Source organism: Penicillium soppii, assembly GCF_028829465.1.
Source record: "Penicillium soppii strain IBT 18220 chromosome Unknown utg000001l, whole genome shotgun sequence".
Classification (NCBI taxonomy): Eukaryota; Fungi; Ascomycota; class Eurotiomycetes; order Eurotiales; family Aspergillaceae; genus Penicillium; species Penicillium soppii.
Genome location: NW_026643231.1, coordinates 1,162,907 through 1,175,787, shown reverse-complemented (window position 1 = coordinate 1,175,787; position 12,881 = coordinate 1,162,907). Strand labels below are relative to the sequence as shown.

At 49.2% G+C, this 12,881-nt stretch overlaps 5 protein-coding genes across 5 annotated transcripts; 3 read left to right on the top strand and 2 right to left on the bottom strand.

Annotated features, from left to right (window-relative positions):
- Positions 1–178: 178 nt before the first annotated feature.
- On the top strand, positions 179–1,527 carry N7529_000441 (ANP1/MMN9/VAN1 family protein; the record flags this gene model as incomplete). The annotated part of the gene is made up of 3 exons (XM_057235972.1): positions 179–983; positions 1,041–1,088; positions 1,145–1,527. 3 exons carry the CDS (start codon positions 179–181, stop codon positions 1,525–1,527), a joined length of 1,236 nt encoding a protein of 411 aa, XP_057102775.1.
- A 963-nt stretch (positions 1,528–2,490) lies between these two features.
- On the top strand, positions 2,491–3,040 carry N7529_000440 (uncharacterized protein; the record flags this gene model as incomplete). The annotated part of the gene is made up of 4 exons (XM_057235971.1): positions 2,491–2,576; positions 2,642–2,697; positions 2,776–2,939; positions 3,011–3,040. The coding sequence occupies 4 exons, from the start codon at positions 2,491–2,493 to the stop codon at positions 3,038–3,040; spliced, it is 336 nt and encodes a 111-aa protein (XP_057102774.1).
- A 1,202-nt stretch (positions 3,041–4,242) lies between these two features.
- On the top strand, positions 4,243–4,915 carry N7529_000439 (iron-sulfur cluster assembly scaffold protein; the record flags this gene model as incomplete). The annotated part of the gene is made up of 2 exons (XM_057235970.1): positions 4,243–4,684; positions 4,752–4,915. The coding sequence occupies 2 exons, from the start codon at positions 4,243–4,245 to the stop codon at positions 4,913–4,915; spliced, it is 606 nt and encodes a 201-aa protein (XP_057102773.1).
- A 693-nt stretch (positions 4,916–5,608) lies between these two features.
- N7529_000438 (ABC1 kinase family protein) lies at positions 5,609–7,616 on the bottom strand (the record flags this gene model as incomplete). The annotated part of the gene is made up of 4 exons (XM_057235969.1): positions 5,609–5,856; positions 5,911–6,483; positions 6,532–7,136; positions 7,216–7,616. 4 exons carry the CDS (start codon positions 7,614–7,616, stop codon positions 5,609–5,611), a joined length of 1,827 nt encoding a protein of 608 aa, XP_057102772.1.
- A 602-nt stretch (positions 7,617–8,218) lies between these two features.
- N7529_000437 (serine/threonine-protein kinase) lies at positions 8,219–12,734 on the bottom strand (the record flags this gene model as incomplete). Its single annotated transcript, XM_057235968.1, has 10 exons — positions 8,219–9,044; positions 9,099–9,549; positions 9,609–9,813; positions 9,873–10,751; positions 10,803–11,603; positions 11,659–12,091; positions 12,143–12,207; positions 12,259–12,288; positions 12,346–12,480; positions 12,543–12,734. The coding sequence occupies 10 exons, from the start codon at positions 12,732–12,734 to the stop codon at positions 8,219–8,221; spliced, it is 4,017 nt and encodes a 1,338-aa protein (XP_057102771.1).
- Between the last annotated feature and the right edge of the window lie 147 nt (positions 12,735–12,881).

Sequence of the window (12,881 nt, the reverse complement as noted above, 5' to 3'; positions counted from 1 at the left end):
CTTACCACCGTGGTCCTCCCGCCCTCTCTTCGCCACATTCGTTCGGTCGGGGGGTAATCGACGGGCCAAACTTCGACACCCCGGATCGCCCTGTTACTCCTGAATTCAAACGCGTTTCCGTCATGTTGTTGCCAAAGGGTGGTGTAAATTGGAAGTCGGCCAAGGCTAGACTCCCACCATGGAGGGCAGTCGTCATACTATTAACAAGGACTCGCTTTCTGGTCTCGATTGCCTTGACCGGGCTGCTCTTCCTCATGTGGCGCGGCGTCAGCAAGTCGGCTTCGGAGATGCAAAAGTGAGTGAACCGTTGCGAATCGAGGGCTTCGAAGACTTTCATACTGATCTCACTAGTTTCTACTGCTACGGCTCCAGTAAATCACCGATGGAAATGTCCATCAACGAAATGGTTGAGTGGAATGCGCACGCCCAAACCCCCGTCCTCTTCAACCGTCACGAACCTTATGAAGTCAACTCCACCTCTATCGAAGATGTAGACCTGAACCCGATCAAGTCTACCATCCAAGCTGTTAAGAACCGTGAACGTGTCCTTATCTTGACCCCTCTGCGCGACGCCGCTCCTTATCTGGCCAAATATTTCGACCTCTTGTACAAGCTGACCTATCCCCACGAATTGATTGATCTGGCCTTCCTCGTCGGTGACTGCAAAGACGAAACCCTGGCCAATCTTGCCTCCGAACTCGATCGTATCCAGAACCACGCCGATGAAAAAGTCCGCTTCCGCAGTGCCACCGTTATCCGGAAGGATTTCGGTGCCAGCACTGAGATGGATGTGGCTGAGCGTCACTCGTTTGCCGCTCAGGGCCCGCGACGCATAGCTATAGGCCGTGCCCGTAACTACCTCCTGTACTCCGCTCTGAAGCCCGATCACTCTTGGGTGTACTGGCGGGATGTGGATATTACAGACTGCCCCGAGCGGATCTTGGAGGACTTCATGGCCCACGATAAAGACATCCTTGTGCCTAGTATGTGACTTGTCTCTGAATTTGGGGCCGAAAAACCAGCTAACATTCAATCCACAGACATCTGGTTCCACCGTTACATAGATAATCATGACATCGAAGGTCGCTGTAAGTTACACCGAAATCCTGCGTGCCATGCAACCTGCTAACTTTGCCCTCTATAGTCGACTACAACTCATGGATTGAATCTGACAAGGGCCGCCGCCTACGTGCAACTCTGCCCACCGACACCGTTCTGGCCGAAGGCTACAAGGAATACAACACCGGCCGTACCTACCTGGTCAGCATGGGCGACTGGCGCAAGAACAAAGACGAAGAAGTGGAGCTTGATGGAATCGGTGGTGTCAACATCCTCGTCAAGGCCGATGTCCACCGCTCAGGCATCAACTTCCCGGCCTACGCCTTCGAGAACCAAGCCGAGACGGAAGGATTCGCTCGCATGGCCAAGCGCGCTGGCTACAAGGTGATCGGACTTCCCAACTACGTGGTCTGGCACATCGATACCGAGGAGAAACCTGGTAATTTGGGAGACCGCAAAGCGTTCTAGATTCCAGTCATTTCGACCGTCGGAAATCTCACCGCTTGGGATCCAAGTCGATCTTTGATTCCGCCCCGTTCTCGAACATCCAATCTCCATTCCCACCGCCGACCAATGCCATCAGGCTAAACTGCGGCGGCTTTCACTTTCTTTCCCTTGTGACCCACATTTCTCTTTCTCTCTTTCTCTCTTTCTCTTTCTCTTGGAGGGATGTTCGCAACGGAAAGCCTTATGATTTCCCTAATCCTGTGTCTTCGCGTTAGGGAGTGTGTGTATTTGTTACCTTGGCGCTACGGGGGAAAATGTTTGGCGGGTCGCAGGTCTATAGAGTTCTTTCTCCAGGCCTTTTGATATACTGAATTTGTGCCTCTGAGAGACCCTTTCCAACTGGATTGTGTGTCCGGGCATGTATGTACACTGGAATGATTTTACTTTCATCATCCGTTTTGTTTCTTACGCAATCATAGGGACCGACATCCGGAACATTACTGTCATGTCTTTTTTTTCTTATCAAGTCTATTTGGTATCGATTCTGCTCTGCTGGTCTCCTTTTCCGCTTTGTATAAGCATTGCCTTGTTAAAGAACTACTCACATGTATATAATAAATTGCTTCAATATGGTTCTGCCGAACGTACACATACCAGTGTACAATATTGTAGTACAATAATTGTAGATGGAGTCTCCGGTGGCCACGGCTATATCGCCCTTTGGCAGACACCCAAAATCAAACCTCGGCCAAACAAACCTACCCCCATCCGCATTCCATAAAGAACCCTCAATTGCCCTCCAATTTCCCTTTAATCCCCCAATTCCTCTGGAGGATCCCCTAGAAAATGACAGTCCTCCGTCTAGCCCGCCTACCAACCAATCTCCCCGCTTTCCCCCACGTTCGGCAATTCGTCCCACCACACCTCTCCTCAGCCTTTGCAATCCGCCCCCAATCCTCCCTATACACCCTCCAAACTAGCAAAATGTCCACCTCACCCGCCAAGAAGGAATTCCTCTGCATCCTGCCCGACAAGCCCGGCGCGCAGGCCAAGCGTCTGGAAGTTCGCCCGTGAGTGCCTTGTACTGGCTCGGAGCCGTGTGGCCTGTGTTGATTGCTAATCCATCCTCTCCTAGTCAGCATCTCGAGGGCGTGAAACCCCACGTCGCATCTGGCGCTATCGTTGCTGGCGGTAAGTGGTGCTCTATTGAGAATTGAGACGCTGTGGCCTTTGAGCGGTGGTCGGCTGATACCTGATGCTTCTAACTAGGCGCAATGCTCAATGCTCACCCCGCTGAAGGAGAGACTCCCTCTTTCAAGGGTAGTATGATGATGGCTGTTGCGGAGAATAAGGAGCAGGTTCTTGAGCTGTTGAGCAAGGATATTTACGTCACTTCTGGCGTGTGGGATATGGAGAATGCGCAGATTATTCCGGTATGTTGGAACCATGAGGTTGGGAGTTGAGCTAGTGTGCTGCTGTTTGCTAATCTGATTTGTTTGTTTAGTTCAAGTCTGCTGTTCGGGAGGCTCTGTAGGTCGCATGGGCATGTTTGGTTTAGCTTTGCATTGTATTGGACTGGTTGATACCTGTGTAGTAGTATGAATTACAACATTGGTTATTAATCTTTCTGGTTGTATTAGTGGATTTGACTTAGAGCTCTGGAAGGAGGGCCTATGTCTTCTGGTATATCTGTATCGTGTAAAAGTAACTCCGGGTGTTCTATTGAAGAGCTCTTCGGAGGACCCATGTATTCTGGTATAATTGTGTATCGTGCAAAGGTAACCCCGGGTGTTTTATTGAAGAGCTCTTCGGAGGTGAGGCGCATCTTGTATAGGGAGGGGAAAGTAAAAGTAGAGGAAGTCAGTTTCCTCTCTATATTATTAAAAGAAAGGCAACTATGGAGTCAATTTTATGGATTTTGGCCACGAAACCGTTCCCCCCAATATAGTATCCGCTCAGCATCTTCTTAGAAGCCGGTCTAGACGTTAGGGCACCTTTGCAGATGCACATGCTTAATAGTGAGGGGTTAAAAGCGTTTCAACGTTGTAAACTACAAGAAATTACAATATTGTATTTCTTGATTTGGTTTGAATATCCCGGTCCGGGCGAACAAGCGGAGGCTTGTTTCCGTCTCCGAGTTGCTATCTCCGCGGGGATAAGCTCCGCGGGGATAAGCCATGAGGTGCCAAAATGGAGTGTATGATATTCAATAGTTTCACATGTAATTCAATGTACAGTAGTTATCAAATAGAAGAAGTAAGAATTGAGATGAAATAATGCCCATCACTACCATTCAAGTCAACTCCACAATTTGATATCATCGCTCAACAATTGGTCATAGAGACGCGGGAAACAAGACGATGGCCGGAAGAGTCCACCGCGGACAACTTGAGTGGTGCATCAGGGTCGCCACCCCTGATAACTGATATCATCAACAAGTAATTTGACTGGCATACAGAACGAAGTCTCCAATTAAAGCATCAGTCTGAACTCTGGCCATAAAACATCGGAACAATAATACAGGAATAGCAAAGGATAGAAGGAAATGAAGTCATCTCCGACGACCGGCGAATCCGGACCTAGCTTTTACCCCATTAGGAATAGCGTGGCTTATCTAATGGATCAGATTATTTATGAATTCATCACTTTTTCTCCCTATCAGATCCATCATTTTGCCTCACAGCTACCCAACTACTCACATTCAACTCACCAAATAACACAATCTATAATATCAACATGTTCAAGCGTCTCGCCACTGTTGCCCCTCGCGTGGGCTCTGTTGCTACTCGCAGCACTCTCTCTCCTCTCGCCAGCCTGCAATCTACCCAGCCCGCTATTCGCCGCACTGCTGCTCCCGTCCAGCGCCGTGGATACCACGAGAAGGTCCTCGATCACTACAACAACCCCCGCAATGTGGGATCCATGCAGAAGGGTGATCAGGATGTTGGCACTGGTCTCGTCGGTGCCCCCGCTTGTGGCGATGTTATGAAGTTGCAGATCCGCGTGAACAAGGACTCCGGCCGTATCGACGATGTTGTCTTCAAGACTTTCGGATGTGGCAGTGCGATCGCTTCATCGAGTTATTTGACCGAACTTGTTCGCGGTATGACTCTCGATGAGGCCGGCAAGATTAAGAACACCGATGTGGCGAAAGAGTTGTGCTTGCCTCCCGTCAAGCGTATGTTATCCTTCGTACTATCTGTGGATGTTTTGATATAGTTATACTAACTGTTCTTTCTTTTCAGTCCACTGCTCTATGCTCGCTGAGGATGCCATCAAGTCTGCCATCGCCAACTACTACACCAAGAACCCCAACACCCGCGTCACAGATCTTTCCGGAACAGGTGGTTCTATTCCCGATGTTAAGGTCGAGATGGAGCAGACTGCTTCCAGCCCTGCTGCTATCTAAGTTTGCTCTTTTTTTCCCAGTGCGCTCGACGGATACCGCTTCCGTACGCAACTCACTCGTTTGTGAAATCTGCGACTTCGAGGTTGTTTAGTACACAATCTTTTGATCAAGGATGGTCTTGCTTGTCAGACAGACTTGACAAACCCCAATTTGGAATGGATTTGTCTTGTTTCCGATGGCACCGAGTGTGCCTCGGTTGGCAATGGATGAGATGAAAACAAGCAAATTGCCCGATTTGTTTGATTGTACATATTCCCTTTTCCTTTTCACTCTTCGATACGTTTTTTCTTTTTCCTGTTTTCTGTGACGGCGCCTCGGTGGGATCCTTGATCGATACTCTCTCATCTTGATTTTATGAAAAGCAGCGCCTTGATAGTTTCTAATGAAACGATGAAACCAGAATGTCTCTCCAATTCAATAACAAAGTAAACTAGAATGAAGATAAATATGTATAATCCCGTCTAATGTATTGTGTATCTGCAATCTATCTATTTGTACAAAACCACATAGGATCTTTTCTTTTCAGAACGGAAAAACAACACTTCCAGGTCATCGCAAAGAGATGGAAGTGAAAGAAAAACGAAGGTAAAACGCCATCGCCGATGCACAGATGGACCACTTCAGACAATCCGTGCCCATAACCAAAACAAGGGATATATGTTAACAAAATGAAAAGGCACCAAAACAGACCCTCTAGGCGCTCCGGAGCCCGAAGCGAGTCTTGAGAGACAGCAAAGTTTCATATACAGACAGTTTCACCTCAACGCGAAGGAAATTGGCATAGGCACCCAAGAAGCGGAAGAAGTTAGCAAACACACCGCCAGACTCTCTGATGAATTCCATCTGTTCCTGGAAAACAGTGCGCGTAGCATACCGCGCCAAAATCAGGAACGAGCGCATCGGTCCCTGCCGGGTATGGAGGTTCTCATCTAGACTGCGTGCTGGAGGAATATTAGCAATTGCAGTAAAACCAAATTCGTCATCGCAATACGTACTGAGGTCATTAGTCTTCAAGATAAGCAGTATAATCCGCGGAACCTGTCCAAGCAATACAACCAACTGCTGCAACATTCCCTCGCCCAATGCGCCCGAGATTTCATCCTTCTCTTCTGCCGTCCGCGAAGAAACAACACTCTGCTTCGTGAGCACGCTGTAGTCCCGCCCGGTGATAGCACTGGCGAAGAGCGGGAACTGCTCGTCTGTCACGCCGGCGACTTTGTGTGCATACTCGCGCATGCGCGGCACGTCCGCATCAATGACTGCTAGCCAGAGCTTGGCGTAGTTGCGGCGCAGGTCGCGGTCGATGGTGCGGTATAGGCCGTGGTCGTAGAGGATGATGTCGAAGTTTGGATGGGAGCGTGTGTGGTTAGGTCGGATGGCGATGTTGCCGCCATGAGGGTCGCAGTGAAGAGGGGCGTTGTCACCAAAGATCATTTCGTTGAAGATGTGTGCGAAGGCTGCTGAGACTTCGTCGCGGTCGATTTTGTTGGCGTCTAGGTAGGCGAGGTCATCTGGGCGGCGGCCTGCGATGTATTCCATTACTAGAATGCGTTTTTGGGACCATTTCACTAGACTTTGTTAGCTTTATAGGTTGAATGCGACGGAGAGATGTGTACCTTCAGGAATCACCAATGGGGCGTTGGAGTGCTTCTTAAAATACTCGCTGGCGTGAGTCGCATTCTGCGCTTCCATGCGGAAGTCCAGTTCTTGAGGCAGCGAGAAATCCATCTCCTTGGACAACCATTCCAGATCATACTCGGGGAAGAAGCGTTTCAGCATGGAGAAAGTGAACCGGGTCAAAGCGAGATCTAACGGCACCCACTCGTCCAGCGCGGGGTGCTGGACCTTCACAGCGACTTTCTGTCCGGTTTCTTTCAAAGTGGCAATGTGTACCTGGGCCAGGGAGGCGGCGCCGATGGGTGTCGGCTCAAAAGAGTCAAATAGCTCGTCTATGCTCTGGCCTGTGTCTTTGCGGAATAGATCGCCAATTGACTCAATTGATGAGACGGGGCATCGGTCTTGGAGCGGGATGAAGGTCGAGGTCCATTCGATCGGAAGGAGGTAGCCCATGCTGCTGAGATGTTGGCCTAGCTTGATGAAGATTGAACCGTTTTTCTCTAGCACTCGGAGGGTGCGCTCGGCGCAGCGTTTGTGGCATGCGCGAACCAGTGCCGCGTGTTCTTCGGGGGTGGAGGCGTCTTGTTTGAGGGTGACACGATAGCTGCGAGTCAGTACCATGTTAGCGACGTCGTCAAAGTAAAGCACATGGACACAATATGGAGCCAAGGCATTGAACATACTCGTTGATACAGACAGCCAGTGTGCCAACAACACGGCCACTGCGCTTGGCCGCACCAAACACATGTCCTGCTTGTTCGGAGAACGCAAAAGCACCCATACCAATGACACCAGCAATAATCAACCACTTGACCAACTTCCGTTGTGATCCCGCCTTGGCTTTCTCTTTAGACTGATGTTGCCCAATCTCTGACAAAAGAGGCGCCTTCACGGAGAAGAAGCGACGACCGTGCGAGGCCCATGACGGAGCATTGTATGCGGCACATAGTGGCGATGGTCGTAGCAGCGAACTCGACGGCAGAACGAACGAGGAACCGAATGTTGAGGCTTTAGTTGTTTTCCCGATCACTGCGAGGGGATCAATCTTGGATGCCCGCCACGGCACGCGATGCGCTACGGTCATACCGAAGCGAGGGCCTGCGGCCAAAAGAAAAAAAGAAAAGTTAAGCAAAAGGGGCCTGGTACTGTCAGACGTCTTTTGGTTCAATTCATCGTATGATCTCCATGGAGATTTTTCAAGGTTCTCGCCAATCGGCCTTCGGCATTCCACGTGATCCCAATTTATATCATCGGCCCATAATAGAGGGAGTTCACATTCTTGATTATTTGGAAGTTATGGCCGGATGGAACTCGCTATGGATGGAGTTGAGTGATGCAGAGATATGATATATACATATATATATACAAGTATATGGACGAGAGTGGTAATTTACGTGCATGTCTAGCCTACGCCTCCAAGCCCAATAATAAAGTGAAGAAATAATTATGTTTGATACAAAAAAAAGGTTGAGTGTACTCTATGTGCAGCAACTTGTGCTTCCACAATGACAAAGGGGGTTTACACAAACACAAAGATATAACACCAGAATCCATCAATCCGAGTCCTCCTGTCAAGAACGCCGTTTCCCATGTGGGTCAGTATGATGATAGGCCGATGGACAATGAAAATTGCGAATGCAATGACACAAACATATAGTCCGACATTTGATTCTTCCAGGCGTCAGATTACGTCCATTCAGAGTCCGCCAGGGTGGGACGGCGGCGTCGAGGGATGATCGAAGGCCGGCGGCTCAAGGAGCTCGGAGTACTACTATCATCTTCCTCGCGCAGCATTTCAATTTGAGACATTCGGTTAGAGAGAGGTCGTGCAGATCTGGGCCTGGCTGCGGCCGCGTTGCTCGAGTTCACGGCTGACCCAAGGGCTGGGCTACTTCCATCCCGGCTGCCAGGTCTCATAGCCAGAGAGGATACGCCAAGGGAGTTGCGTGGATGTCGGGGTGTCTCGCGGCCTTCCAGATACCCTCTGGACTGACCGGCGCGGTTTGACGAGGGAGTGGAGGGGGTAGAGGAGCCCGAGAATAAGATTGGTGGGGTGGTAGATGTGCTTTGTCGCCGAGCCGTAGTCGGTCTTCGTTTGGCAACAAATGCCTCGCTGGATCGTACCAGCTTGCCTGCCATATCTCTGACCAGGATAGCGGGGTCATTTTCCATATTTCGGATAGAATCAAGAAGACCATATGTTGCGAGTAGCCCGCCTTGGTCTTCATTGGAGTCACAAATACTGGCAATTATGCGTAGAAGATTAAGACGAACAGCAGCTTTGCTGTGGTGGAGCTTCTGCCTCAGTCTTGTGAACAGGTCGGATCGCACAAATGTGGATGCAACCTGAGGGCTGAGACGCACGAGCTTTTGCAGAGGCTCAAGGGTGTTTTCGAATGCGTTAGCTTTGGAAAGCTTCAAACATTGTACGACGGCATCAGTAAATGTCTTGCCATCTTTAAAGATACCTTGCAGCAGGTGCTCTTCGACCTTGGCAGTTTCTTCTTGAAGCCTGTTGTTTATTGTCAGCATTATAAATCTTCACGATTTTCCACAGGATACATACCAGGTATGAATAGCATCCAGAGCAGTGACCTGCCAGTATGGATCTTCTAACAAAGAGATGTAGAAGGCTAGACCCTTGTTGCGCCACAACTCGCGACGACCGACCTTTCCAGACTGTGCCATGTCACAGAGAATTGGGAGAGCGAACTCTTTCAAAGGACGCTCTGTGTTAGTAATCTTTTGCAGAAGTGGCACTATGCCGTTTAGTGCGGCGTCTTCTTGTCGAGACTTGTTAAGACGGCACATGTTGTAGATGGTGTTTAGGATCTGATTCGAGACCTCGCGGGAATAAACTCGCTTGAAGTTTGATCGGAGCAGATCAATCAGGACATCGATTGCGTTGGAGTTCTGAAGTGAATCAAGAGTTGTTGAAAGCATGGACAGGTTTTTGATGAACTTTAACATCGTAATTTGGTGGACTGGGCTCATTCGCCGCAGTTCTTTCAAAACTCCTGTGATAATTCATTAGTACAGAGCTTTACAGAGGTTGTCTGGTAAAGATAATCCTCACTGTGCAAGACTGTTCGCTCGGCAACCATCTCCTTGACATGATTCTCGGCCTGCGAGAATATAAAAAAGATATTGGCAATACGACCCTCAATAACTTCCGCTAGCTCGCCACCCTCATCCAGAGCGCGACTCAGAACTAGAGACAATGGATCAAGAACGGAGTTGCGAGACAAGATTCTACAGAAATCGTTTTTGGGGGTGGACCCCTAGAGAGCACGGTTAGATCATAATAGCAACTTTGGGGCAATGGCAGCCAAACACTTACTTGCAGCTCAAATACACTCCAAATTCCATTCACACCAATCAAGACCAACTCGCGTTCGTCTTCGTAATCGTCCTCTAAAAACTCGACCAGAACGTTCAAACCTCCAGCACTTACGAACATCTGGAGGGTCAAAGTAGAAGTCTGGTACATCTGCTCCACGAAAGCGGCAGCCTCGAGTCGAATTTCGCGAGGGTACTTCTTCGATGCGAACTCATTGATGATAGGGATACCACCAACGAAGCAGAGATTTTCCTGGACCTCATAATCATCATAGATGATTGCGTTGACGACTCTCAGCAGACAGAATACAATGTCGCGTCGTCGAGTAGTATCAAGAATCTCGAGAATCGGTAGCATGCCGTGAGCACTGATGATAATGTTCTTGGTTTCCGGAAGATCACAGAAGATGTTGAACAACTGCTCAGAAATCTCCGCGAGGACTTCTTCGTCTTGGGATGTCTTAAGAGAGTCGACAAGACCCTCGACTTGATTCCGAAGACGTGCATACTTATCACGCGCAATATTTTCCTCCAGATTAACCTCATCGAAAGCCTCTTCCAGTTGAGCGAAGGGATCATCTTCGTCATCTTGATCTCCTAGCCATGCATTACTATTAAGCTTCGAGTTCAGCATCAATGTATTTTGGTCCGAGCCACTGTCATCACTTGTCTGATGAATGGCAGTTTGACCAGCCCCAAGAATGTCGGAGAAGTCCTCATCGTTCTCATTCTCCGCAAACCTCTGGATCTCGATTCCCGAGCGGTCTCGCTTTACAGAAAGCTGTTTGCGTAGCTGGGGTTGAGAGAAGCCAAACTGTTCATCTGGCGGGTTATATCCGATGTTCTCATGAATAGGTGATGATGGGTCATCTTCAAACTCCTATAAGATGTTAGAATTAGAAAAAACCACAAGCATTGCAGTATCAGTTACCTGGTAGCCACCTAGTTTCTGATCTAGTACATCTTCATTGGCCTTAATAAGGTCGGAATAATCGTCGACGGAGCTCTCTTTGAATAAAGTAGCTGGACGGGCAGATGGCCGAGAACCTCTTGGCATGGGATTTTGAGTAAGAATGGGAACATTTTGTGTTGCAGAAACTGGAGTGCTAGACATAGACTGGGGGCGTGTGGGGTTTTGAGACTTTGAAGGCTCTGCCACGGCAGTCTTGGTAGGATATGGTCGGATCGTTTGCACATCGTCCGAGAACACTGAGCCGTCATCAAAGCTATCAAAGCTGTCATCCGCTTTAAGTATAGTCCCATCAAGTGAAGCAAAGGCCTTGAGTTTCTCCGAAGAAAGCATGCCCCCGAAGTTATCCTGGGGCTGTAGATGCGGCAGCTTGAGTGCGCTGGGGGATATTGCGGACGCAAAGTCATCGTCCCAATTGTCCTCGCCGGGAACTGTGGGTGATCGGAAACGATCTGCAGACCTCATAGAAGTTGGTGACGGTAAGGTATCGACCAATGGGTTGTTTCTAGTGGATGGCAGGCCTGCATTGTTGGAGTTTTCGTGTTTAGGCTTTCTTTTTGAAGTCACTGTTTCGGGTGACCGCAATGCCTCGTTCCATTCTTGAACACTCTTGACGGCTTCTTCGTATTCTGTAGATTTCTTTGGGATGACAGATTCAGTTCTCCGGGCATTGACAATCCATGGATGTTTGAGCAACTTGCGTGCTGAAACTCGAAGGTTGGGATCCTTTTGGAAACATTGCATCAAGAAATCTTTCACAGCCTGAGTAAAATTAGCGTTGTTTTCGTATAAAATTGGGCAACTTGGGAGACTGTACCGGCGAAGCACCCTGTGAGAATGGAGGGTGGTCATCGTTCACGATACGAAACAATGCTGGCATTGGCTGCATATTGTGATAAGGGGGATTTCCCTCGAGCAGTTCGATGACAGTACATCCTAAGCTCCAGATATCCGAAGCAGTGGTTGCACCGGAAAGCTCGATTACCTCAGGGGCCATCCAGTATGGCGTACCAACCACACTTGATTCGCTGAGACCTGTAGTCCGGCTGGCCACACCGAAATCTGCGAGCTTAACCAAGCCTTCCTTTGTGGTCAGAATGTTGGCGCCTTTGATATCTCGGTGGATGACACCCTGTTCATGCAAGTAGAGCAGGCCATGAAGAACCTGGGACATGTACAGACCCACGAGGTTCTCGGGGAAACGACCAAAGTTCTTTGCAATCGAATGTAAGGAGCCATTTTCACAATATCTTTGAATCATTAACCTCCGTGCTCCCCTGGCAGATATCGGATGAACTTACTCAAGAATGATGTTGAGCGTTTCCGCAGACTTCACAAAACCGTGGTACTTGACAATGTTGGGGTGCTGCGATTGATATCAATATGTGTTTTGATGCGTTTTGACGGGGTATCTCACGTCAAGATTTTTCAAGAGGTCAATCTCAAGCTGTTATAGCCCCGTGTTAGCCAACATCAGACGACTGCGTACGATGCGATACCGTACCATGATCACGCGTAATTCGCTTTTTGGGAGGTCCGTCAACTTGATCTGTTTGACGGCGACAGTTTCTCCAGTGTTCCAGTTCAACGCACGATACACAGAGCCAAACGCTCCTTTCCCCAGGCAGTCGCCCAATTGCTACCATATCAAAGGACAATGTCAGCACCTGTCCCATTGATTATGCGGGGAAATGTCCATACATAGTCCTTGAGCTCAGCAACATCTTTCGCTGACGACTTCAAAACCTTATCGTCCTTTGTTTTCTCATCCCGCTTCGTCGGACTCGTTCCGACTCGTGGCAATCGCGGCTTTATCGGGGTTCCGGGTGTTCTCGACGAGGGGGTGAGAGGGCGAGTGTGTCCCTCGCTCCCTTCGGCGGATCGGGAGACCATGTTGGAACAGACTCAAGTCCGGCGTATCTCCGGTCGTGCTCAAGCGATCTGTCGGTCTCAAGATGTGGTTTCAGGTACAGGGTGGGGTGGAAGCTAGGGAAGGAGGCAAGTGCTAATAGCAACGGTCTCAGAGGTCATGTCCGCAGG